At 40.6% G+C, this 26,674-nt stretch overlaps 1 protein-coding gene across 1 annotated transcript in view; it reads left to right on the top strand.

Annotated features, from left to right (window-relative positions):
• Positions 1–1,964: 1,964 nt before the first annotated feature.
• The window catches only part of NFKB1 (nuclear factor kappa B subunit 1), a 76,683-nt gene continuing 51,973 nt past the window's right edge, over positions 1,965–26,674 (top strand). The window contains exons 1-4 of the mRNA XM_063135920.1: positions 1,965–2,150; positions 18,642–18,694; positions 21,193–21,277; positions 25,525–25,565. Coding sequence (XP_062991990.1) covers positions 18,650–18,694; positions 21,193–21,277; positions 25,525–25,565 — 171 coding nt within the window. The 5' untranslated portion in view covers positions 1,965–2,150; positions 18,642–18,649. The remainder of the gene's footprint in view (positions 2,151–18,641; positions 18,695–21,192; positions 21,278–25,524; positions 25,566–26,674) is intronic.

A 26,674-nucleotide genomic window follows, 5' to 3' on the forward strand; every position in this document is an offset into this window, starting at 1 on the left:
CAATATCTGACTGAGCGCATTTCTTGGCATGAATCTACCCATTTACTACACTTATTGAGCTCCATCACACCAGCATTTTATTGCACTCTCATCATACCTGGTTTGCAGTTCTGCAGGCCATGCCTGTCCAGCAGTCACCCCACCTCTTCTCCTCCATTTTGTATGTTTTCCTAGAGTGGGGAAGTTCCGGCTTATTTCCTCCAACCGGGATTAAAGCGCTCTTCTGCCCTGTGCATTGCTGTTCTTGTGCCATGTCCTTTGTTGGGGGCATGTGCTTGCTGATGGAAGAGGAGGGCAGGACAGCTCTTCTCCAGCATGCTCTGTCCAACAAATCAGCTTGTGCTGAGTTGGTTGAACATACTTTTGCTGCACCAAAATGCTTACAGCTTCCTCATTTTTACAGATAAAGTGATGAAACTTGGCAACATGATAGTTGTTGTTTCTTATTGTTGATGATTTATAATTGCTTAGGTATGTGTGTTAGAGCGCTATCTGTTTATATGTAAACATTTTCTATATGTACAAAGGTTTTTAATCTTTACAAACTGCCTAGAGAGCTTCAGATAAGACTCTCTGTGCTCAGTGGGGCTTACTCACAGGAAAGAGTGCATAGGACTGCAGCCTGTATGTGTGTGTCCATCTGTGTGATTGCAGTCTAAGTGTGCATGTTTGGGGGTGTCGAGATTGCTTTCTGTAAATCTAGGTTGGGCAAAGTGCAGCCCTCCAGATTTTGCTAGACTGCAGTTCCCACCATCCCTCACCATAGGCTGTTGGCCAGAGCTGATGGGTGTTGCAACCCAACATCTGTACTCCAACACCTTTGGAGGGCACCAGGTTGGGGAAGGGATGCTTTAAATAAAAAAAAGAAGTAGGTGGCCCTAAGTAGTTTTTCATCAGTTTTCCACAACCCCAGTCACCTCTGCATATCATATTCTCCGTCCGGTCCTCATGGTTTATCTGCTTTGGGAGAATGAGAATTTCACTGGTACTTTCTGCCTCCTTAGGAAGGATGTGACGTTATAGGCCTATGAGCCTTAACTCCCAATTTGGGAGTTTGCGTGGTTTTATCCTGGTTGTGCTTTTTATATTGTATTTTGTATTTGTATTTTTAACTTGTTGGTTGTTTTATGATGGTTTTAATTTTTCTGAACCGCCCAGAGAGCTTCGGCTATTGGGCGGTATAAAAATGTAATAAATAAATAAATAAATTTCCCTGCTTTTTGGTGTGTGGTTGAAAACTGCAGCCTTAACGTTGTTTTGTAAAGAGTAGGGTTTTTTGTTTAATAAATATAAATACAGTGGCGAATGTGAAATAAAATACATTTCTTTTCTTTTTTGTGGGACCCCCCCCCGCGTTTAATTTTTTTGGCCGTTATTCATACATACACCTAATTACTAGAGCACCCCTTCCGCACCCCAGTGCCCCCCCCCGCTGGATTTGGACTACAACTCCCAGCATTCCTGACCACCGGCTAGCTTGGCTGGGGCTGATGGAAGTTGCAGTCCAAAACATCTGGAAGGCACCCCAGGAAGGCTGTGCGGGGGTGGGGGCACAAACCCTTCCTGAATAACTGAAGGCCGTGACGACGAGCTTCCGAGGAAGAAAGACGCCGAAGGGCTGGAGAGGACGCTGCGCATTTGGGGCACGGCCTGGCCCCACTGGGGCCGCCGTCAGCGCTGCCGCCTCCTCTCCCTCAAGCGGCTGTTTCTTTTCTTCCCCGCCGCTCTCACAACGTCAGTGGGAATTTCCAGCTAGGAAGTGAGAGGGAGGGGGCGTGAAGCGTGTGGAGGGAAGAGAGGCGGGAGTTACTCGCAAGCGCGTGCACGTGTGTGTGTGCGGACGCGCGCCGCTGCTGCAGGAGAGCAACAAAGTCGCGCAGAGCCTTGACAAGTGACAGCGCGAGAGGCTTCCAGAGCCTCGCGGCCAATTCAGTTCCTCCTCCTGCTGGTGCTGAGGGCGACTAGCCTCTTTCGAGCCGCTGTGTTGACATGGCGCTTTACTGACGGCGAGTCCTTCTCCTTTTCCTGCTGGGTCTTTTTTTTTATTATTATTTTTACTGCTCCTGTCACTTTCTCGTAGCGACCCGGCTTCCTCTTCCCATCCTCGGCGAGGCGTGCTTCGTATCAAGGGGACACAAGGAATACCTGAGGTGAGCCCGGGAGGGGCGGGGAGCACCGCGTTCACACGACACGTTTCCCTGAGCAGCGGCTCAAGGGAGAGCCTCGCGCGCGCTCTTGGAGCCACGCGGGAATGTTATGAAGGCGGGAGAGATTCGGGGACGGGTCTTTTCGCCTTCGTTTCTGAAGGGCTCTCGCTTTGTTGGTCTGTTCCAACCAATCCGAAGCTGAGTCTAGTGGTGGCCCTCTTGAAGCCTCGCAGAAGCTTCCCGTGGACAATACCTGGAAGAGTGGGCTCTAGTTCACGAAAGCTTCTGCCACAGTAAACCTGAAAGTCGTTTAGGTGCCACAAGTAAGACCCCCTCGTTTCATTTTTGGGAGTTTTTTTTTGGGGGGGGAGGCAGTGCGGATTTTACAAAGTTGCATTACGAACTAATTTGCGGGCGGGACTGTGGGTGGATTAGTCGATTTTAATCTCAGGTGTGAAAATTTCCAGATTCGGCATGACACACTTTTAGATTTCGGTTATTTGGGCTGGATTTCTGTGGAATTACACTTTGGATGCTGAGTTCTGCATTTTCTGTTTCTGCCTTGCTGTGTGTGCGTGTGTGTGTCTGTGTTTGCGTGTGTTCAACAGCTCTTTCTACTTCCTCATTCCTGTATACGCGAACAAGACTCTACTCATGTATGGGAAAACTGTTAGGACTTGGAAAGAATCACACATGGCCTTCTCTAAATGGTGCATCAGAGAAATGAAATAGCCCCCTTTCTTTCTAGCAAAGCTCCTGTGCCATCATAAAGTTGTGTCAAAGGCTGATACTCAACTGGTGAAGACTTCCTCTTCCCCACCCCCACAATCACTTCCTTTCCGTTCCAGGAACAGCCTCACCCACTATATGGTGGTCTGTCATAATACAGCTGTTAAAGGCATAGGAGCCCTGCCAGGGAGAAAAGGTGGCAACAGTTTACAATTGACACCAGTAGAGCAAAGGGTGGGGGGGGGGGACCAGTTCTCCATGTGTGGAGTCGTAAAGAAAAGAAAATTCCATTTCAAACTGGAAAGTAAAAAAGATGGAATTCCCATTTGAGTGTGTCTCTTCAGTGTCACTGAATGTGTCTCTTCTGCTGGGACAGATAACACTTCAACAAGGTGTCTCCCATGGTTTAAACGTTTATGTTATCTTTTCAATGCCAGAGTTTCAGCCTTGAAACAAGTGAAGTAATCCTAGAGTGACAGAGCTAGAAGCATTTGCAGAGTGCATTTCTACACTACTAGATTTACTGCAGGTGAACCAAAGTCATCTGGGATTAGAGGCAGGATTTGCCAGTCAAAAGGAGAGGTCTAAGAGTTGAATGTTCATTTAAGCCCCCTTCTTCCTTCTCACTGCACCTTAACATCAATATCATTATTTTTCAGTGGGAAGTAACATTTGTCAATGTTGATGTGGTCTCCTTCATGTATGAGATCCGTGGCAATTGCTCCATTGTCATCCCATCCCACCCCCTGCAAAAGTTCTGATCCCAGACAGATCTAAGCTTCTAGAGCTCTCTTCTTAGAAATTAACCTCTGGTTGAGGAGAGTATTGCTGTGCTCACCCAGAGGCTAGGCCCAGAATCTCTCCCAGTGTCAACATTCAGCGTTAGAATATGTCAAGTAGTTAAGCAGAGGGTTGTTGTTTTTTACCATGTGCAGATTGTGCCTAGCTGTCTTGGAATTTCACTCTCAAGGCTTTGACTTCCAGATGGATTTGAGTTCCAACAATTCTCATGTTGAGAATTAATACCTAGCGGAGAAGCAAGCTTCTTTTGTGTGTTTCTGGGGCCAGTGATTGGTAAAATGCCGAAGGCCTGTTCTACGTATCTTAAAAAATGTTCATTGTGCATTTAAAAATCAGAGTAACACAGCACAGGAGAAAGAATTCTGTGAAATAGAGACATCTTGAGTTTTTAGACTTCTTTTGGTTTTGGTACATAGCTTGTGTTTTTTCTCAGCTGTTTTGGTTGGGACAGAAGCAGGAGGACACCTCTCTGTGTGTGTGTTATTATTACTAGATTCCCAAATGTTTTGTGGAGATTCCCATGGACATATATGAACTTTGTGGGAGAATCTAAGCTAACTGTAATGGGAATTGCAATATAAGGGATTTCACCTGCCAAGTAAATATTAAAAATGTACTGGACTTCAGGCTAGAGGCTAGAGAGAGTGTTCTGTAGGCCATATACTATGTCCATATATGTGTATTCTGAAACACGTTGTGTTTCCTCAAAATAAAGTCTTTTGGGAGGAATAGTTGTTTTATTTATTTATTTATTTATTTATTTTATTAATTTCTGTACCACCCAAAAACACTTAAGAGAAGATATGTAATTTCTAAATTGCATTGATACTTAATGAATTCATGTCTTTAGTAAAATGTATCAATGTTGTTTGAATACTTCATTTTCCTTCCTCTTCAGTTGCTCTATGCACAGTTGCAAGATTAGAATATCAAAGGTTTCTTTTCAGTGCAATCCTTCCTGTTCAGTTCTACTCAGACGTAAACCCCATTGTGTTCAGCTAGAGTTAATCCCAGGTATGAGGGAATGAGATTGCAGCCCAAGTTACCTTTCAATAAAGTAATATCGCTAAGGTTATTCAATAGTGGGTTTTCCTTTTATTAATGAAGGATGCTGTCGACTTGCATGTGTAATATTATGCAATTGTAGAATTTCCTAGTTGCTGTTAATTCACTATTAGCATGCCATATCATTGCTGTTACTAAAAGCCCTGCTGGTAAAACATTTACTCCTTGGGTCTCTTCAATAAGCACAATCCAGACCACATGGTTCAATCCTTTATCCATAATAACCTCATGGAAAAAAGGGATTGCTAACCTTTAGAGTAAGCATAGATTCTTTTTGTGGAGTAATTTAATTTTTAACAGAATATCTTTCTGCCCTTCCTAAAAGAAATTTACAGTAATGCTTGTTAGATATGGATTGTATATTCTAGGCAAAAATAAAGCAAGGTTAAAATCTTAGTATGGGACTTGTTTGTTTTACCTATGTTCCATTTAACCCCTCCCACCCCTCCTCTAAGGTGTTCAGGTAGCAGATATATTTTCCATGTTTATCTTCGCAACTGCTCTTTGAAGTAGTTTAGGGTGAGTGATATGATTGACCAATGGCTACCCAGTCAGCTTTCTGGCTGAATGAAAATTTAAACTCGAGCTTTCCAAAGACAACCCTCTAGATGTTTTAAACAAGAACTCCCACAATCCCTGACTATTGGCCATGCTGACTGGGGCTGTTGGGAATTATAGTTTAAAACATCTTGAAGGCACCAGTTTGCCTCCCCCTATTCTAACCACTACATCACACTGACTCGTTGTCTCCAGCATTTTTTAGGATTACACTTGGCATATTGAAATCTTTATGTAGACCTTCCAATATGTACATCTGCATGTAATGAGCAAACTTGAATAATAGAGTCTAGTGATTAAAATCTTTGTGATGCATTGGATAACTTGAAGTATCTCCAAGGAATCTGTAGTGAATGTAGTCACATTCATTCCCCTTCATTTTAGTGTTACTTGCAACTAGAAGGAATAACTACACCAGGAGTAACTGCATGTGTCTGAGGGTGAATGATCTTGCAGTGACAATACTGAGGAAGGTGATCTGCTGTGGATACTTATGCACAGAATGAAAAGGTTTGAGATACGAACTGCTCTTTTAAGCATGCATATGTATTATTGGTGCTGCACCAGAAATAATATTCACTTGACATTGTCACTGGGTGACTTCAGTTGGTGGCAGGGGAAAGAAGGATATTCAGTGTTTAATTAAAATGAGGGCTCACCAAGGTTTAGCCTTGGGATATTTTTTTCAGAATGTAAAATGTAAAATAGTAATAAAGTGCCTTCACAAAGGTGCATAATGTATTTGCTTTACTTTGAGTGTAAATCCACTTAGCCCACATATATCTAGAATCAATGGAAAGGGTGTCCAGGCACTTATCAATTCAGAAGTTATGCATTTAAATGTATAGGCACATACTTGCTTTCCAGACACTTGTTGCCTATATCTCTAATTTTGAAAACTATAAGCAAGAAGGCTCTGGGTTTTGCTTCTCACCCATCAGGCCTCTTCCAGACTCATCACAATTTTTCATTTCCTCAAAGGCTCTTTTAATGATATTAAAACATGTCTTTGCTTTTCACATGTTTGTAATGATTTTGCAGTGAGAAGGAGAAGGGAAATGATCTACTATGAGTACTTTTACATAGAGCTTCTTGAACTGACTGGAATATAGGTGTTATAATCAACACAAAAATGGACCTTTGCACTTTTTGTTCCACGTCAACAACGTGCACACAAATAGACTGCTTAGGCTGCTTAGAGCCTTGTGTGACTATACATTTCATTTCTGTGTGTGTAAAGGGGTGAAACAGACTTGCTTGCTAAAGTTATTGAAACCAAAGATGATGGAAAGAGAGATTTTATTTTTTATATATAAACTTCTGCCCTGAGATAGAATTGTGGTCATCTTTGGCTGATGCAATAAAATGTTTCACTGACTGACACATTAGAATCATCATTCTCTTAGTACAACCTCATTTTAAGTTCATTTAGGTTAGTGGAACATTTTCAAGCAAGGTTGGGCTGGGAAGCTCATTCAAAGCTCCTCAAATCTTCACCAGCCTGATGCATCTCCCCCCTTCTTTTGTTTTGTGGGTTCCTAATGTGTGGCATACCCTCTTATCTGATTTATTCTCGTTAGTCGGTTAACTAGCACCAATCTCTTCCTGACTCATATTATTCTTCAGGTGGCACTTCATTGCCATATCATTATTCTTCAAAAGTGTAAGTTCATATTACTTATGGTGTCAGCTATGAGCCGGGAAGACCTCAGTTCCAATCTCATTCCAACCTCCATCTCACTAGAGTTGGCCTTAGGAAAGCTGCTATTTCCTTAGTTCAGCTTTTTGTAAATAATACGGACCTACCATACATTGCTATTATAAGGATTATTGAAATAATATATATGAAGTGAATATTGAAATAATATATATGAAGTGAACACTTGAAGTGTGATATTATGAATGCATACTATTTAGTAATATTGGAAGACGCCACAACTTGCTTTGTCATATCAATTGATAATTAAGACAATTATTTAGCCAGAGAAATAATAAGTGGCAATTATTGTTGCCACTTTACGGTACTTTAATTGTCTCCAAAGATAATCTTTTGAAAGATTTTTGTAACAGCTGTGGCTATTTTCCTCTTACTCCGTAAGTCAGATGGAGAATTACTGAGTGACATTTATTTTGCTTTAAAATTTAAAGTTTAAATGATATGATAAGGTGTTTTATACAGACTGAGGTTTGTTTGTGAAACTGGGAAAGGTTTGTTTTCATTTATCCATGGATTTTAAATGTTTGGTCAATTTCCATATAGCAATTCTATTCATATATCCATATGAATCTTTCAGCATGTTGGGAGTGAAATGGGTGCGGGGGAGGGACATGGAAAAATATAGGCTGGAAAAGTCAGTGGTTTGGTTGAAAAATCTATTCATAAAGTCTTGCCAACATATTTTAATATTGCATAGTTGTTCATTCTTTAACTGGGGGACTGTCTTCCCAGTTTTACAGCTGGTAAATTATCATTCTCTGAAAAATTCAAGTTCCTCTTTATGTTTACAGGTCTGTTCTCTTCACTTCCTATGTCAGTGTATGTGAGCTTCATTTGCAAATTAAGAAGCAACTTAAATACTAGCAGCAATTACTGTGTGCATTGTGCAGTTTAGAGTGCAATCCTATGCTCGTTTAGACAAAAAAAAAAAAATCCTACAACTCCCAGCATCTCTCAAGACAGTGTGGCTGGCTGGAGGATGCAGGGAGTTGTATGACTAAACAGGCATAGGATTACACTCCTAATTTCTAAATGTGATAATCCAAATCTCTTTAAAGTTTAGGTATGTTGTGTGAAATCATAATCATCTTAAAGTTTAAATGTTAGAATGTAAATCAAGAAAGCCATTGAACTTTCATGTAACAAGCAATGTTGAGTTTCTTATTTTACTTGCTCTTTCTTAAAAAAAGAAGTTCCCCCCTCCTTTTCTACACCAGTTGTTTAGAACGGGGTGTAGCAAACCTATGCCAGTATATCATTACACAGCATGTACCATGGGCAGACACACAATTTAAGAATGATTGTTTCAGTGGCAATGTTTGTACTATCTTGTCTTTTGCTTGCTTCTTTAGACAGTGAGGTTGAAATTATGTTAACCCAAAGATTACTTAATTAAGCCAGCTCTGGTTTCTTGGGGCAGGCTTCCCCAATTGTTTTGAACTGGTTGGGGCTGATGGAAATTGTAGCCAAAAGCATCTGGAAGGCACCAGATTGGGGAAGGATGTTTTAGGCTTCTTCCAGTTGTATTCCTAATCACAGATAGGATATGGAACCTGACATTAGAACCATGGGCATAGCATCTTTTAGATAAAAAAATGTATTGAGACCAATCCTATTTCTTTATTTCCTTATTTATTTTATAACCCACCTTTCTACCAAGAAATGGTACCCAAGGCAGCCAACAACAATAAAAGACAGCATTTAAAATAAAAAAATAATTGAAACAATAATAAAAAATACATTTAAAACACACAATTAAAGAATAAAACAGTACCAAATCTAACAGAGCAGCTTACCTGTGAAAGGCCTGCTTGAATAAAAATATCTTTGCCTGCCAATGGAAGGACAGTAGAGAGGCAACTGACCTTGCCTCCCTCAGCAGGGAGTTCCAAAGCCTAGGAGTAGCCACTTAGAAGCAAGAACCCAAATTGTTTTCTTGTTCTGTTTGCTTTACTGCTCAGATGTCTGGTCAGAAATCCTATCCAGCAGATAATGCTACTTTCCTGAAAGCACATTCTCATCAGTGAAATATAAACATTCTTGTATGATCTTTTTTGTACATGCCATGAATGCATTCCACAATTTTGTGATTGCACCATCTTGGTTGGCTTCAGAAAGCTAGTATAGAAATGCAGTCAGTCAATAAAACAATAACAGAATTTGGTGTTGGGTGAAAAAGCTGTATTATTTTTAAAACGTTCCTGGCATTTAAAACTACAAATGGATGAGTCCGCATGTCACACTAAACCACCCTGAGGAGATGTCACAGTGGGAGGGTGGCTTGTCCCTCACTCCCAACAGACAATTGCTTGTTTTTTTCTCAATCCTCTAGGGTGCTGCTGGCACATATCCCAGGAGCCTTTGTGACAGAAATCCTTGTTTCCTTGTTCCCTGTGTCAGCACCCTTTCTGCAATTGGTCTGCTGGGGTTGTTGGTGGATGAGGGAATCTTCTCCTGCCCCAACCATCAGAATTTAAAAAGAAAATGATTTTTTGAGCCCTTATGAATGTGGAAATGCACTGGCAGGCTTCTTCTTTGTTCATGGTCTTGCACTCTTGAATAAGCCTGTCTGCTGTTCAGCTAAACATACCGATATCCTTCTTTTGTCAATATCCTTGTTAATTTCATTTTCTATTTCTGCTAGAGAACACCATTTTTTAAAAGGCTGTTTCATGTTACTTTACACTGCAGTAAGAACACCTGCCCCTAATGCCATCACCAAACGCTTTTGACTCCCCCCTTTCCTCCACTGGTCTCCATGGCTAGCTGTCAAATGTACATGAGAGTCACAGAGCAGTATATATTGTAAATTTCAAGGCAGAGCAATAGAAGAGGGGGAAATTGTGCAAAATTTATTTATTTATTTATTGCATTTATATACCACCCCATAGCTGAAGCTCTCTGGCAGAGAGCAGTAAAACAGAGAGGGAAATTGCACAAAATTCTTAGCAGCAGGCATTCACTCCTGCGCACTTGCAGAGGACCAAAAACAAAAAACCCTTGCAAATGGATTTGGAATACTCTGCTGTCTCTTTTCTTCAAGATGCCTACCAAAAAAAAGTTCATTCTGAGACTGAGAAAGGATGAGGGAGAATAGCAGCAGTACTAGTGAGATCACAAGGAGCAGCTGAGGCCGGATCTACACTACTGCTTTAAAGCGCTTTATAACAGTTTTGAAAATGGAGTGTGTCCCGGACTCCAACGGTTGTCAAAACTCTTATAAAGCACTTTAAAGCACTTTAAATCAGTAGTGTAGATCCTGCAGAGTTTTTGCCTTTCTTGCCAGGCGGCTCTCTAGCCAGTGCCAACAACCAACAGAAAAATGGCCCTGCCACTGCCTGCTCCCGGGATATCCTGTGTGTCATTTACATGAACAGGGTGACCCTGGACGATCCCGGGATAAACCTTAGGTCTAGCTAAGGCCTCCGCCACCCTGAGAAAAAGCCACCTTAAACAACCTCACTACAAGCCATGGTCTTTTAGGGTGGCTTGTTTGCACAAAACTACCCACAGTGGGAAAACCACTCCAGGTTTGGACGTCATGCTAAGCCACTCTGCAGCCACCCACAATAACAACCCACCGTGCCTTAGTGTGATGTGCAAAGCCAGTCACTGGGAGTAATGCTTTGTGTAATTCTAAGGAGCTGTGAGATGTAGATAGGTAGATAGATTTGCATGGAACAGGGCTTTAGTGCACTACATAGATCTTTGAGCTGTTCCCCATTACTAATAGAAAAATAATAAATTAAAATAATAAATAAGTAAATATGTGCATTAAAAACTTTATTTGCATAATCCAGGAAGTTTTTTTTAATAAAAAATAATACTTTATGCGGACTAGTTTCCTCTGCTATAGTAGATAAAAGTTCCAATACATCATGCATGTTTTAGAATTTGCTTTTCCTGGAACAGAATTTGGATTACCCCAGTACATAATTTTTTAAAATACATATGCAACCTTTTTTTTTTAAAGCATATTTGTAAAATTAGCAATTTTGTTCACATTGCTTGTTTTAAGCATTAAAATATTATGTAAACTGGCAATGGGAAGCTTCATAACTCTGGCCACATCCTGTACTCGGAGGTAAATTCTATTATGTTCAATGGAGCTTACTCCCAGGTAAGTGTTTATAGGATTGCAGTATTAGCTCATTCTCTTCTTCCTTCCATTTACATAGCAAGCTATATGCTGTTTGTTTTCAGTTAATTCTAACAATGTTAAAGACTATAGAGGTTACATTTTAAAGCAGTGGATGCTAGTATATTGGAAATGCTACATGCAGTGTTGGTGAAAATGTGTGTATTGCTGTAGTCTCCTAGCATTTCCAAGCTTTTTTTCATACTTCTCATTTGTGTAAGGAAAGGCAACATATATTGCAACATTCTTTACGCGGAAATATTATAAATCCAGCATGGTCTTATTAAAGTCTGAATGAGATGTTTGCAGATAAACAACAAACAGTGACTAGAAAATGTGCTATAAAATATCTGACACCCTAGACTATAGATGGCTTCCTCCTTTAGGTTTGTCCAGTCATATGTTAAGCATCGAGCTGACGGGTTCATTAAAAGTAGTGTTAGGAACTATGAAATCAGAATAGTACTGGATATATTTTCCAAGGATCCACTGGAGGGGAAACCTAAGAACTGCAGAATAACTCTTAGGCCAGGGCTGGACATAATCATCCATATCCTACAGTGCACTTGTGAGAGTAGGAGAAGGGAAGAGAAATCCAGATTTTTCTGAATATTGATGACGTCTCAGAATCTTAGCTTAAAGAGGACACAAAAATGGACACCTGTTAAAATACAGGTGGGAAAAGTCGGTAGTTTTCCTGAAAAAACTCTCTATCCACTAGTATCTCTGGGGCCACAGCTAGACCTAAGGTTTATCCTGGGATCATCCAGGGTTCGCCCCTGCCTGAGCACTGGATCCCCTGTGTGTCACCTAGATGAACAGGTTTGACCCCTGGACGATCCAGGGATAAACCTTAGGTCTAGCTATGGCCACAGATACACTGAGAGAAGCGTTGCATAAAATGCCTGCAAACAACTGCATCATAGAGAGCAAAGATGTGTGCTTCATTCTAAGCTTGCCTTCTTTTGCTTCAATCAATTCATATTCCATATTCATTATTTACTCTATGCAACCCTATTTGCATGTGAGTATACTGTGGCCAATGGAGCTGTCAGGAGAGGACTCTGAGGCAGAAGTCCTCTGAGCAGGAACACCCCCAAACACAGCAAATCAGGCTTACCATGTTTTGAAGTAAGTAAAGTAATGCATATTACCATCTAAAGAAGGACCCCATCACCACTGTAAGATCATTAAGTACGGAATCCAAAAATGCATAACTGCACCACCGACTGACTGCAATCCTGTTAGTCTCTGGTATATGGGGGTGGGGGGGGGAGTGATCTTGCGTATGCCCTGTGGAACATTCAGGTCACCCCCCAACATTTGGCACCCTCCTGACACAGTGCTGTAAAATTGCTTGTAAAAGAACCACGGTTTAAAAAGAATTTTGTAATATGGTTGTGTCTGTATGTGTGTGTGAGAGAGAAATCTTAACACTGATTCAGGCTTCACACAAGTTTATTGAAAGAGGATTATAGACAACTATCTGGCAGGGATTTGTACATACGCCTGCCCCAGCATTTCAGATAGAAAGGTGTGTAGGAGGGGGCAGTCCAGATGTTGGGCTGTGCAAAGTAAATTCACTGTGCCTGAATACAACGCAAGCATGAAATAAAAGCCCTAGTGGGTATGCAAAGTTAGTCAAGCCTTTCTCTGCATTATGGTCTGCTTGGGTGTATTTGAGGATCAGACAAGCAGGAGGGTGGACAGAGGTTGTGATTATACTGCAAGCTTGAATCGATATTGTCAACTTTAGTTTGGTGATTGGTGACAGGCAATATGAAACTGAAAGGCTGTGTGTTTTAAGAGCATATGTTTGTTTATTTTTAGTGTCCTTTTAATTCTGGTATGAAAAATAAACAATTAAAGAGGGGCTTTCCTTCTAACAAGGAATGGTAGTTGACGGTAAATCTAATATGATCTTACACTTCTTCCCAATATCTTAACCTCTATATAGGTGCATTTTCTCATGGCATATTATGTACTTGCTTGCTGGATTGTTCAATAACAATTCCTTAATAACTTAAAAGCCCTAATTGTGCCTGTCTACTTGAAAGAAGTTGCATTGAAATTACTGTTAATTACTTCAAAGTAAATCTGTACAAAAGTGTTATTATGCTTGTTTATATATTTATTTATTTATTTATTTATTACACTGGTATCCTGTCTTTCCTCCAGACCTAAACATTTTATGTTAAGGAAGCTTATCTGGTGGGTTTTTTTCAGTTAACGCAGTGGTTCTCAACCTGGGGTGCTCCAGATGTGTTGGACTGCATCTCCCAGAATGCCCCAGCCAGCTGGCTGGGGCATTCTGGGAGTTGTAGTCCAACACATCTGGAGCTCCCCAGGTTGAGAAAGGCTGAGTCAACGTATTCCACTGTTGGACATTCTGCTGTCTTTATATAATAGAGTTGTCAGGCATTAATATAAAGTTCTATTTTGCATCAACCAATATAAATTGTTATTTGCTTCAGATCACAATTCTCTTGTAAATGGTTGTAATTTACAGTTGGAAAATCCAGCTATAGGCAAAGCTTCCTTTTTTCGAGTAACATATGATAAACTCAAGATAGAGTTTCTTCACGTTATGTCTGCTTAATAGAAACCAAAAGGGCTATGAAATGACCACAGTTTCTCTAGAAAAGTAAAGGGGTATATTGCTCATTGGTAAATCTGTATTGCAAAGGAGCTGTGAACCTGGCTTAACAGGTTTATCTTGAAAATTGGCAGTTAACAGTGAAAAGAAGAAAACCGTCTAGTTCATAAAGGACTCAGACATTTTACTGATGACGTGCATTCAGACCACATTTATAACCTTGCAGTGTAGGTTTCTGACTAACTATGAATTGTGCTGAAAAATGGAATGTAGCTAAAATTTAACAAAGGATTTTGTTAAAAGATGTATGAAACTCCCTTTCCAGTATACTAACAAATGAAAAATTTTGTAGGGTGGGAAATAACACTTCCAAACATGATGATTAGTAGTGATCATTGTACAGGTGACTCCAAGCCCCATCACATCTAGGTAGAAATGGGCGGCTCCTGTCGCTTCTCTGTCGTCACTCTGACATTGCTTCCTGAAAACAGGAAGTAACAAGGCCCATTCAGTCTGGCAGGAGAGAGCAGCAACTGGACTTTTTCGGGGGTGGGGGGTTGCGGCGCAAGGAAGGACAGAAAATAAGTTGGACTTAATGGGGTGTTTTGTTTTGTTTTTTGTCGCATGAAGAAGGCTAGAAGGGACAGGAGGCACACAGGAGGCAGGCAATGTCATGGAAAAAACAAGAGTGCCCACTAATGAGCATGCAATAAAACACTCATCTGATGGAGCTCTCTCTATATAAAGCCAATTTAGATGGCTTTAAAAGGGGGCTAGACAAATTCCTGGTAGAGAAGGTTATCAATGACTACCAGTCTTCATAGCTATGTGCTACCTCCAGTAGCAGAGAAAGTATGCTTATATACATCAGTTTCTGGGGAACATGGGTAGGAAGGTGCTGTTGCACTCATGTTCTTCTTGTGGGTTCCAGGTCAACAGCTGGTTGGCCACTGTGTGAACAGAATGCTGGACTAGATGTACCTTGGTCTGATCCAATTATTTTGCTAATTGGCCAACATTTGTGTCAATCATAAATCAACTTCCCCTCCCCTATTGAAGTTAATTTTAATATTAAAACAAGCAGTTCATAATATGCTCAAACAAACACCACCACCACACACTGGTGTGGCTGAAGGTGGTGGTGGGATAAACAATCGGATGGCCCTCCTGAAGCAAGAGAGCTCCCTGCTGTTTATGATTCACCAGATGTACATGTGTGACTTGACGAGTGAAGTGGGGATAGTAGAGTTTGACCCTCACCTGAAAAACATGCACTTATTCCTCTTTGGAGATCTGTCTGTCTCAACACTTGCATGAAATTTGTAGTTCCTCTTTAAAGAGCTGCCTGCCTTTGAATTTCAGGTTCACACTTCTATAGCATAAGGTCAGTTTTCCCCAGAAGACACATTTCACTTTTGACTAAGCCTTTATCCTTATGTGGCTGCAAAATATTTCTCTGTTGCTACTGCCCCGCAGCTACAGATAAGATGAGGATGGCTCTTAGGTGTCAATTGTTATTTTACTTCCCATACTTTCAAAAATATCTTAGCATCCTTAACATTTTCAAATTAAAAAGAAAATGACATGCCAGTCATAATTAAGGACTCTATTGTGATTTCTTTCTTCCAAATAAGATACTTAAGGAAATAAATTTTCTTTTTGTGATTTCTGCAAGTAGTATCTCATAAGTGCTTTGCAATGGTTCTGTTCCCAACTGACTAGCAGATCCCAGAAGTGGTGCTGTGGACTCCTGCTTGACCCATTGGCTTATGGCAACCTGGTGCACTCCAGATGTTTTGGGCTTCAACTCCCATCAGCTAGGATGACCGTTTGAAAAGGAGGACAGGGCTCCTGTATCTTTAACAGTTGCAAAGAAAAGGGAATTTCAGCAGGTGTCATTTGTATATATGGGGCCTTGCTAGATGACGCCTTAGCGTGCTTTGAGGCCCGGTTTCCCTGCTATGCGTCCAGATGACGCACAGGGGAATCCGAGGTCAAGCCGTGCTAAGACCTCCCTTAACGCGCCATAAGCGATTTTGCTTATTGCGCGCCTTTTCCGCAGCCCCGGCCTGAGGCCGGGGCTGCGGAATGTCTAGCAAGGTCCATGGCTTTTTGCGGTTACTCGCTTACTCGCAAGTAGCCAGGAAAAGCCACAGACTGACACAGTGCTCATACAAGCGCTGTGCCCATCGGGCCGGGGGATCCGGGAGGGGGAGATAGGGGGGGAAGGCTGGACCGGCAGGAGAGGGGGAGGGCGGAGGGTGGCATGGACACGGGGCGGAGGACGGAGGGTGGCACAGACACGGGAGGGAGGGCGGAGGGTGGCACAGATCGGGGACGGGACGGAGGGCGGAGGGTGGCACAGACACAGGACGGAGGGTGGCACAGACACAGGAGGGAGGGTGGAGGGTGGCACAGATCGGGGACGGGATGGAGGGCGGGGAAAGAGTGGGCAGGAGGCATGGGAGGCCATCAGGAGTGGATGGGGGGGCTTAAGTAAAAAAAAACCACTTACCTTGTCCGGAGTCTTTAGGGTGCACGTGGCCCCTTTAACAAACAAACAAAAATGGCCGACGTTGTAGGGCTTCCGTAGTCCCTGCGCGTCTAAAGTTAGCGCGCTGTCGCCCCGCCTCCCTGCCGGCTTATCCGGCATCGTCTAGCAAGACCCATGGAGAACCTGGTGAAATTCCCTCTTTATCACAACAGTTAAAGCTGCAGGAGCTATACTAGAGTGACCAGATTTAAAAGAGGGCAAGGCACCTGCAGCTTTAACTGTTGTGGTGAAGAAGAAATTTCCCCAGGTTCTCCATATATACAAATGACACCTGCAGAAATGTCTTTTTCAATACAACTGTTAAAGATACAGGAGCCCCTGTCCTCCTTTCCATGTGGTCACCCTACATCAGCCCCAGCTAGCACGGCCAATGGAATGCTAGGACTTGTCCAAAACATTTGGAGGACACCAGGCCTATGGGATCACTCAGGCTTCTCTCTTGTCCCCCATACTGTTTAGCATCTACACAAAACTAATGGGACAGGTCATATAGGGATTTAATATTGAGTGTCATCAATTTGGAGATGATATCCAGTCCATATCTTTTCTTTTCATCTCATGCCAAGAAAGTAGTAGACATTTGAAAGTGGTATTTGAGTGCAGAAATGGATTGAACATGAGATAATAAACTAATGCTTAATCCAGCTAAAACAGAAGTGATGTTGATCTGTAAGGAAGCCGAACCAGGAGTAGGGATATGTCCTCTTCTGTTTTGGGGTGTACTTCCCTTGAAAGAACTGATCTGCGTCCACGGTACATTTGTTCTTGGATACTCAGAAGTACTTTTGTACATCTTCAACTGGTGTGACAAGTATGCCTCTTCCTGGATAAAGCAGATCTGGTCACTGACGTACATGCCTTGGTCACATCCAACCTGGATTACTGAACATGTTCTATGTATGACTGCCTCTAAAAGGCGTTTGGAAACCTCAGCTGGTGCAAAACAACTCACCAGTTTTTTGTTTCATCTGTCCATTTGATTTCTGGATACAATTCAAGGTGTAGGTCCTTATCTTTATAACCCTAAACAGTTTGGTACCAGGATATTTGAAGGACCATGTCTTCCCATATGAACCTGTCCACCCACTCTGTTCAATATCAGAGGTCTTACTGTGCATCCCACCACTTTCAGAAGCTTAATTGATTAAACAAGCCAGTTTCATAACTCATGATTTGAAATTGGCCTGTTTTGAAATTTACCACTTTGTAATGAACCATGATATCTGGATTGTATATAACGACAAGCCAAGATTAGGGGGAAGTGAAACTAAACACTGTCCTTCTCCCTGCATGTGGGAATAAGAGACAGAACCATGTGAGCTTGAGACTTTCCTTAGGTTTGTTCCGGCTTCTGCACATAGTTCAACATTACGTGTGCAAAAGGCTACTATCAGTAAATCTGAGTAGCATCTATTTAAGTAACTCCCATTGAACTTGCACCTGAGCAAAGATTGGCAAGCTATTGGATTGCCTCCATTTTGAGGTGGGTTTTTTCCGTCTTGTCTCAATACAGACAACATTTTGCATTTATCTATTGCTCATAGCTGAATCATTCAAAATTACTTCTGACTCATGTGATGATACCAATGAGTTACAGACTTGGGAGATAATCCATTAGGACATTCCCTTGTGCAAATCGCAGATTGAATGTTGTAGCATGATAGCTTGGCTGCAAAGACATGGGAGTGATTCAAAAGCATTGCTGAGCTGTTTCCCTGCTCTTATTCTCTGGAGTTGATGCAGGAAAGGTTTTCTGGAGATTGTGCCCAGAGTTGCTATGGTCAGGGTTATTGCTTACTTTGCAAAAAGGGGGATGGATCTCTTCTGATTGTTTCTTCACGACTACAGCATTTTTGTCCACCCATAGTCAACTCACTTTTCTGAATACAAGCAAGTAGCCCACTATTAGTAACCCACCATTAAAAAAAATTGGTCTTGCCTTTTGTCCTTTTTTTTCTAAGCAGAAAGGCAAATAATATGTTTTATAAATAAAGCTTTAGTCATCATGAGGTTAGCATCCAAATTTCTCATTGTGGGAATCAAGCTCTGAACTGATTCATTAAAATGTCTTTGCTGCCACGTTCTAAAAATGTACAAAACCAAATTCAAGCCAGCCATCAGTGGAATTACAGCGAAGAATTTATATGCAGAGGCTGTCCTTTATTAGACTTTACAGGTAATGTGATTTTAAGGAGCATTTGAGAAGTCTGAAAAACATTTCTCACATGGTGGGATTATTTTTACTAGATGTTTTTATTTCCCCTACTGACAATTTTTATTGATACAGGTGTTTTTATAAAGATGCATTGATTTACAGTACTGGTTAATTGTTTCAGCCCTCAGAATGGCGGATGATAGTGCATATCTCTTGGGAGTCACAGATCACCCGGTGAGTATGTATAACCAGTGACAGTAACATGATAAAAATGTGTGTAAAGCATCATGTGAAGTTATATTAGCTACTTACAAAAGTAAGACTGTTTGGACATAATGTGGTCTACAAACAAAAAGTTTTTTTTAAATAAATAAATAAATAAATAAATAAATAAATAAATGCTTAATTCAACTAGTGGACATGGTAAATGAAGCCATTGTGGAACTGTAAAAAGTTGCATCTTGCTGCACTTCACTTACTTTGGGCTGCCACTTTGTGTGAACAGGGCCAAATCTGCTATTGCTGCAAGTGTGAGTCCTGCTTTGTTTTTAAGTACAGTTAAGAATTTCTATTTTAACATTTCTCTTAAGACAAAAAAACAACCCCAAACAACCCTTAAATAATCCTTCTGTCCCTGTTCCAAGTGCTTTTTTTCATTGATATCTGCAACTTTGGATTGTTAGAAATTGGAGTGCTAGAAATAGATAGGAAATTAGATTTTGGACAATAATAATAATACCCATACTTTTAAAAAAGTGCAAAGTAAGCTTTTTGAAAGACATTATAAAAACATTTACTTGGTATTGAATTTTTAGGTTAGTGCATCCTGTATGAGTCATAACTATGATTTAGATGTTGCTTCATTTGCTCATTAATGAGTGGGAGTTGCATTTTGACACTCACTGAGCTCCTTGTATTACATCGCGGTCAAATTAGTGAAAGGCAATTTTTCCAAATACGTATCATCCACCCACTGAAAATTGTGAAGCATACCCAACTATGTTGAAAAAGGTTTTCTTTTTTGTTTTGTTTTGATTTTTGTTTTCATATCATGGCTTAGTTGGGCCTACAGGCCTTCAAACATTAGACCTGCATGATCTTTTGTCACATATTGGAGCTTTCTTGGGTCTTCTGTGCAAATCCTCGCATAATTTAACAAGACGCCTGCTTGCCACTGTTTAGATTTCAAAAGGAAAGATACCTGCCCCAAGGAGTTTACAATCTAAAATTTGACATAGTGAAGCAACAGAGGAAGAAGAGGAAAGTGGAGGCAGAGCTAAACAGAGAGAGAGCGTGAGATCATTTCACTAACACTTACTTAGGTTTCGCTGCAGAAGGTCATGGGATCTAAGGGGTTGTGCCAAAACCATCTTTAAAAATGTGGGTTCTTAGAGTCATTTGAAGGAAGAGATTATGCCAGTGAGGTGGAAAGCATTTCCAAGTATCACTTATTGCACATGTGCGTACATATGTATGTCATACTACATAATATGAAATATTGTATGGAACGATGGCAGTTCAACAGTATCAATGCCTGTTGCATTTCTCCCATGAGCTGCAATCCTGGAACTAGCTAAGCTACTGCATGCATGACCATTGAAACCTATGAGCATAAGCATATATCTGTCTTAGGATAACTATAAGGAAAGGAGGACAGGGGCTGCTGTATCTTTAACAGTTGCATTGAAAGGGGAAATTCAGCAGGTGTCATTGGTATGCATGCAGCACTTGATGAAATTCCCTCTTCATTGCAACAGTTAAAGCTGCAGGATCCCTGCCCTCTTTTGTATCTGGTCACTAAAAAGAGGGCAGGGCTCCTGCAGCTTTAACTGTTGCAATGAAGAGGGAATTTCACCAGGTTCTCCATATATACAAATGACAACTGCTGAAATTTCCTTTTCAATACAACTGTTAAGATACAGGAGCCCTGTCCTCCTTTGCATATGGTCACCCTTATCTATTTATTTATCTATCTATCTATCTATAAAAAAACAGGATGTAGGACTTAATTACTGATTGTAATTCTAAGCCTCGGTCAGGATTACAATCCTGTAATCTTGAGCTTCCTGTAATCCCAGTGTATTTGGGGCTGTCATTGTTGGCTATAGCAGATGGGGCTCTTTTTCCCCCCTTGTATGGTTGGTAGAGGAAAAGCCCTGTGATCAATATTAGGCTACCTTGTAATGTAGCAGTGTTGAATCTCTTTCAGCCCGAGGGCCAAATTCCATTTTGAAGACGCTCGGGGGGGGGGCACATTCCAGAGGTGGGCAAGGGCAAAACATGCACAACCAAAATACCAGCATATTGTATTTTAAAACTTTTACTGCCAGTAATTATGCCTTAGGAGAGGTCTTTCAGAATGGGAAAAGAATTTTACAAAAGCCAAATGATCAGTGGTTTGGGGGGAAAGAGGGTGTGGCCATCTGGGGAACTCCAGATAGCAGGATTGGGACCCCGGATGGGTTTGGCTTGAGGTTCTGCACCCTTGTTGTAGAGCCACAGGCATTGGACACAACACTGTTGTATACTCTTGAACTCAACCCAGGTTCTGTTTATTGCTGAATGGAGAACTGGCCCTGGGATGGTAGCTGTGCAGGACAAAATTTAGCCAAGAAGCATTAGTTTCTAAAAGTATAGTTTGTTGTTGTTTCTTTTAAAAAGCAGTGTCTTTAAATCTTGCTAGAGCCTCAACTATCTTGCTTTATTAAAAAATACAAACATTGTCACTGCAGGTGTTTGCAGTGGACCACTACACAATGGGGATGCCGCTGTTCAATAACGCAAACATGCTTACATCTGACCTATCGCTTCGCACAGGTAAGAGCAATTGCTGCTTGAGCAGGATGGTTTATTGGTGGTTGTTTGAAGAAGTCTGAGAGACTTGTTTTTGTTTAAAACAATTATGAATAATCATTATCATGCTTAATTTTTTAAAAAAACTAAAAGTAAAAAGCTGACTTGAAAGGTCCTTAATCTTGCATGGCCATTTTCTTATGCTAAAAATCTTGCTGGTTAAAATATTTGAAAGTTCTTCTCTGGCCTGATTACCTATAACATCTCTTAACTTTAAGAACATTTGTAATTTAAAGAACTGGTTCTTGGGTTTGCTTCCTGCCCATTTCCCAGTCTTACCTTTTGTGTTGTGTCTTATATTGTAAGCCTGGAGCAGGGACTGTCTTGTTTTGTTGTTGACCTTATGTGAACCACCTTGGGAGCCTCTTTGGCTGAAGAATGGAGTGGAAACGCTTTAGATAGCTAGATGAATAAATAAAGGAGTTTTAGGAGTATGGTTGTTATTACTATTAGAGTATAACAGTCTGTAATGGGGTGTACAGTTTAAGTAAACATCACTTTAAGAATGTACTGTGTGCTTCTGATTGTTGAACCAATGAACATCCTGCAATTGTGTTATGAAATAAAGAGTGTTGTTCCATGTGTTTTACAGTAGGGAACGGTCTACATAAAGTTCCCTTTATATCTCTTGCTTATCCCAATTCTTTGAGTATATTGATTTCCATACCCAAACTCCTTGCTGATCTGCTATTACTACAATATCCGGTATGTATAGCAATCTTGATTTCACAAAATGCCTTACAGTCTTCACCACAATGTAACCATTATTCTCATGTTACATATGGAGAGCAAAGGCTGAAGATGATCCTTGCCCGGGGTGATCCCCGGGATCGTCCCTGTGCGTCCACATGATCAGGGAGGGATGATCCCTCCCTTGCCCCAGGATCTCGTCCTTGCCTTTGGTCCCGGGCTGCGCCTGAGACCACGGAATGTGTGGCTGGGCACTGCAGGTTGACCTAGCTCCGCGTACCAGGCGCAGCGCTCCTCAGGAGTACTGTGCCCATCAGGGGTAGGGTGGGGGGAGCAGGAAAGTAATTTAAATTTTAAAAAATACTTACCATTTGCGCGCTGCTGCCCCTTTAAGGTGTTTTTTTAAATGGTGGGTGCAACGCCTCTCCTTCTGAGGTCATCATGTGTGGCATGTAAACAGAGGAGGGAGCTCTGATAAACACAATGTGAGATCTTCACTCTTCCGTTGCAGGCTAACCAGTAGGTTTAACTAAGGCCTAGGTCTCCCTGGATCCTTAATTCTCTCTTTCTTTGTGCACTTCACATCAGTGGATATGCTTTATATGCTTTATTGTTTGTCACACAAAAATCATGGTTACCTCCAAAGTGGCGGAAAAACAGAAAGATTCCATTTTATTTACCAATTACATTTATCGGACAGCATTCGCCTACTGGAGAGGGAATGTAGTCTTACTGCAAAGTTAGTTTCCTTTATCATTTAAATCTGTTTCCATATTCGTGAATTGTGTGTTTCCTGTCAGATGTCAAAGCATGGAAACTTCTACTGGTCTTGTTTAATATCTCTTTAAATGGTGAAAATGAAAGATTCATTCTAGAACTCTTTTTGTCATTGTCACGTAAATAGGCGTCTATCAAGGTCAAACTACATGTTACCTTCCAAAACATAACATGCAGGTATGTCAATGCTTCCCCACCTTACTAACAAGTAAGTGGATCAAAACCACAGTATGTGTGTTGGGGGCAGGGGAATAAAGTCCTCTCCAACCACCGCCAGATCTACACTACTGCTTTAAAGTGCTTTATAACAGTTTTGACAACTGTATATGGAGTGTGTCCTGGGCCCCATCAGTTGTCAAAACTGTTATAAAGTGCTTTAAAGCAGTAGTGTAGATCCTGCCTAGGGTTCTATTCTGGATTGGGTGGCCCATGGTTACTTTTGAATAAGTAAAAAGCACTCACATAACTGCATAGAATGTATTAAAGGTAACATATACTGGGGCGTCTAGGATCCATAAAAACACAGTGTGGATTCTAGTGGTCAATCTTCCATGGCATAAGTTAGGAACAGGAGTGGAGGATACATCAGGCACAGGGAAAATGTTCCCTGTGTAAATCTGTACAGCTTTTAGTCAATAGTTTTTCTTTTGCTTCTGAAAATCTCTTTCATTGAGCCAATTTGGGACAAATGTCATGATTTGTAAGAATACAATACATGCCAATGATAGAAATCATAGTTCTTAAATATGGTAACTTCAAAATAATCTTTATGTAGGACATGTCTAGATCACATGTGCGCTGATTCTATTTTATACAACAAGATTTGAGTTGGTTCTCAAGCTCACCAGACTCAGTACAAGGAATCAAAGAATTTAGCTGTCTAGAGAGGAAAAACTTCAGCAAACGCAGCTTCTCCCAGTCTGGTTTTGTAATAACGTAAAAAGCTATGTGTGCCAACATTATACATTCTAAATTGCTCTGAAGGACACAAGACCCTTGTTCTGTATTGAATTGGAAAGCGCCAGATAGCTCAGTGTTTTGACAATTGAATGCTGTGTTGTCAGGGAACATGCTAACATAAAAAGGATTCGTGCTATGCAGTTAATTCTTCATTTGTATACATAGATGTGTAATGCTTAGGAAGTTTGGGGACTTTCTGACAAAATGTGCTGCTTCTTGCAAGTTTTCAAAGATTAAAAGGTTTTTGCTATTGCTTTTGTTGTTAGAATAGTCTTATTAAGCTGCATTTTGTTTTCCCAAGTTAAACACCTTGTATGACTTAGATTGGAATTGGACATTATAGACAGGCAGAGAAGTTGTGTGAACGACTTATACTCCCTTTTACTGTGTTTCCTATGGCAGGATCTACACTACACCTTTAAAGCGCTTTATAACAGTTTTGACCACTGTTGGGCCCAGGACACACTGCATATACAGTTGTCACGTTTTCAAAGTACTTTAAAGTGCTTTAAAGCAGTAGTGTAGATCCCCGGAGTGAGAAAGATACCTCTTTTTCCCAGTTTGAGATGTGTGAACTCCGCATGAACCACTGGTGGTGGATTGACTGCCATTTTGCATATTATGTATTCATCCTCATTCTTTAAAATGTGTCAAGCTGCTTGGAAACCTACGATTGCTTTGAACATTAGTTGTTTAGTTGTTCAGATTTATTTATTTGTCAAGGCCAGAGAGGTCCAAGTGTACACACAACTACTTCCATGCACTCAAGTGATGGTTCCTGATTTTATCTTCTTGCAACAATCATTCTTGGGAATCTGTCAATCTTTAGGGGCCACTATTTGTGGTACACAGGGGGCTACAGTGTGAGGAGAGCTGAAAAACTACCACTTACCAGTGGAAAGTATGTAGCACACTTTCCCTTAAAGCTCAAGAAAGTAAGCAGAGTACCAGAACGCAACCCTAAATATTTAACAATATTTAATAAATAAAAATATAACACAGTGAATATTAAAACTGACAAGCATCAGAAAACCTCAACCTGCTCTTGACCAAAAGGCCCACCTGGACATCGATATTTTCAGCAATAGTGGAATGCTCCCCTCAGATAAATCTGTACTGTATCCATCTTAATGTCATTTTGGTGCCAGGCCTTGAAAAATCTTTTAAATCTTTACATTTAAATTGGGAAAATTTTAATCTGTGCATTATGAGATTGTTTTAGTATGGCTGTTTTAGCTATTTATTCCTTTAGCTTTCAGTGTTATTGATTATTGCTGTGATTTTAATCTCTTGATATTTGCTTCAGTATGACCTGTTTTGTTTTATAGTGATTTTGGGGGGCTCATTTGAAAAGATTTTGTATTCTTTTAAAGTTGTGATTTTTATTCTTTATCTTGTATATCACCCAGAGAACTGTGTTGTTGAGCAACTAATAAATGGGGGGGGGAGTATCTCAACAATACTTACCTAGAAGTAACTCTCTTACCTCCTTGAATATTGCTAACTTTTTGATAATTTTGGCAGAGACTTGTGTTTTTTTTATTGTTAAGGGCAATACATACATGGCTAGTCTCATATGGGGCCTGTTAAGATTTGTACATGTTTGCTGAGGAGGACCAAAGTCTTATCAGTACAACCAAAAAGGTTTGCCAGTTGAGGTCAGATATCTGTCTTGGGGATACTTAAGGCATCATATGCAAAATGTTTGCTTTGTAAATTCAATATTCTTGCAATCTGTAACACTTCCAATTTTTTTTTTATTTCTTCATTCTCTTTTGAACAAGCTGATGGGCCATACCTTCAAATTGTTGAACAGCCTAAGCAGGTAAGAGAAGGCCATTCCAAATTTTTAAACAATGAAAAGCTTCTAAATTAGCATAACAAGATCTCAGTTTTGCTGTAACACTAAATGTAGTGTTGACTAACACATTGACCTGGATCACATGTTGCAACCTACCCATTCCCCTGAAATAAACAACTCAGAGATGCTCCATGATGTCTGAATCCAAAATTCTGGGTTGTTGGGGGAGAGTTAGCCCAGAGCTGAAACTATGGTTTAATCTGGGTTGTTTACCTCTGTCCGGTTGTAGATGGAGTAGGCAGGGCCGGTGCCAGACTACCGTATTTCTTTGATTCTAAGATGCCATTGATTGTAAGACGCACACTAATTTCAGTACCACCAAAAGAAAAAAAAGCTTTGATTCTAAGAAATAATAAACACACCTGCGATTCTAAGACGCAGCCCATTTTTAGAGATGTTTATATGGGGGGAAAAGTGTGTGTTAGAATTGAAGAAATACGATATTTTGTGCCCTAGGCAAGGCGAGCTACTTGCACACACACCCAACTTTGATTCAGCTGTTCAAGAAGAGTTTCTGAACTATTATATTTTCCTTTTATTATTATTTTTTTCTTAAAACAGCTAATTTGTATAAAACTGTGACCCTTAAAGGACAGTACTGCGTCCCTCTGAGGTCTGTGCCCTAGGCGGCTGCTTAGTTGGCCTAATGGTAGTGCCGGCACTGCGAGTAGCCAAGTGGAAATAGCATGGTCACTTGCTCCCACAATATTTTAAATGATATGCAGACAAGACCAATGTCATCTTGTTTCATACAAAGTCTGGCTCATAACTTGTTATTTAATATAGCTTTTGTTGAAGAGGAGTGTTTTGTTTTATTCGCTTCCTGGCAGGAGGCTAAATATATTACAAAACAGAAAATATTGCAGATTCTCAATATATAAACATTTTTTTGTTTTTCACAAGTATGTAAATACAATAGGTAAGGGCGGTCACACTTACGTGGCACCTCTACCATACAAAATGTATAAGAAATAAGATATGCATAAATTTCTTTTTTCTTACCATAATAGTAACCTTTGAGAGTAGGTTGCAATGATTCCCATTTTTACAGATAGTGAAATGGTTGTTTAGAT

This window comes from Elgaria multicarinata, chromosome 10 (genome assembly GCF_023053635.1).
Source record: "Elgaria multicarinata webbii isolate HBS135686 ecotype San Diego chromosome 10, rElgMul1.1.pri, whole genome shotgun sequence".
NCBI lineage: Eukaryota > Metazoa > Chordata > Lepidosauria > Squamata > Anguidae > Elgaria > Elgaria multicarinata.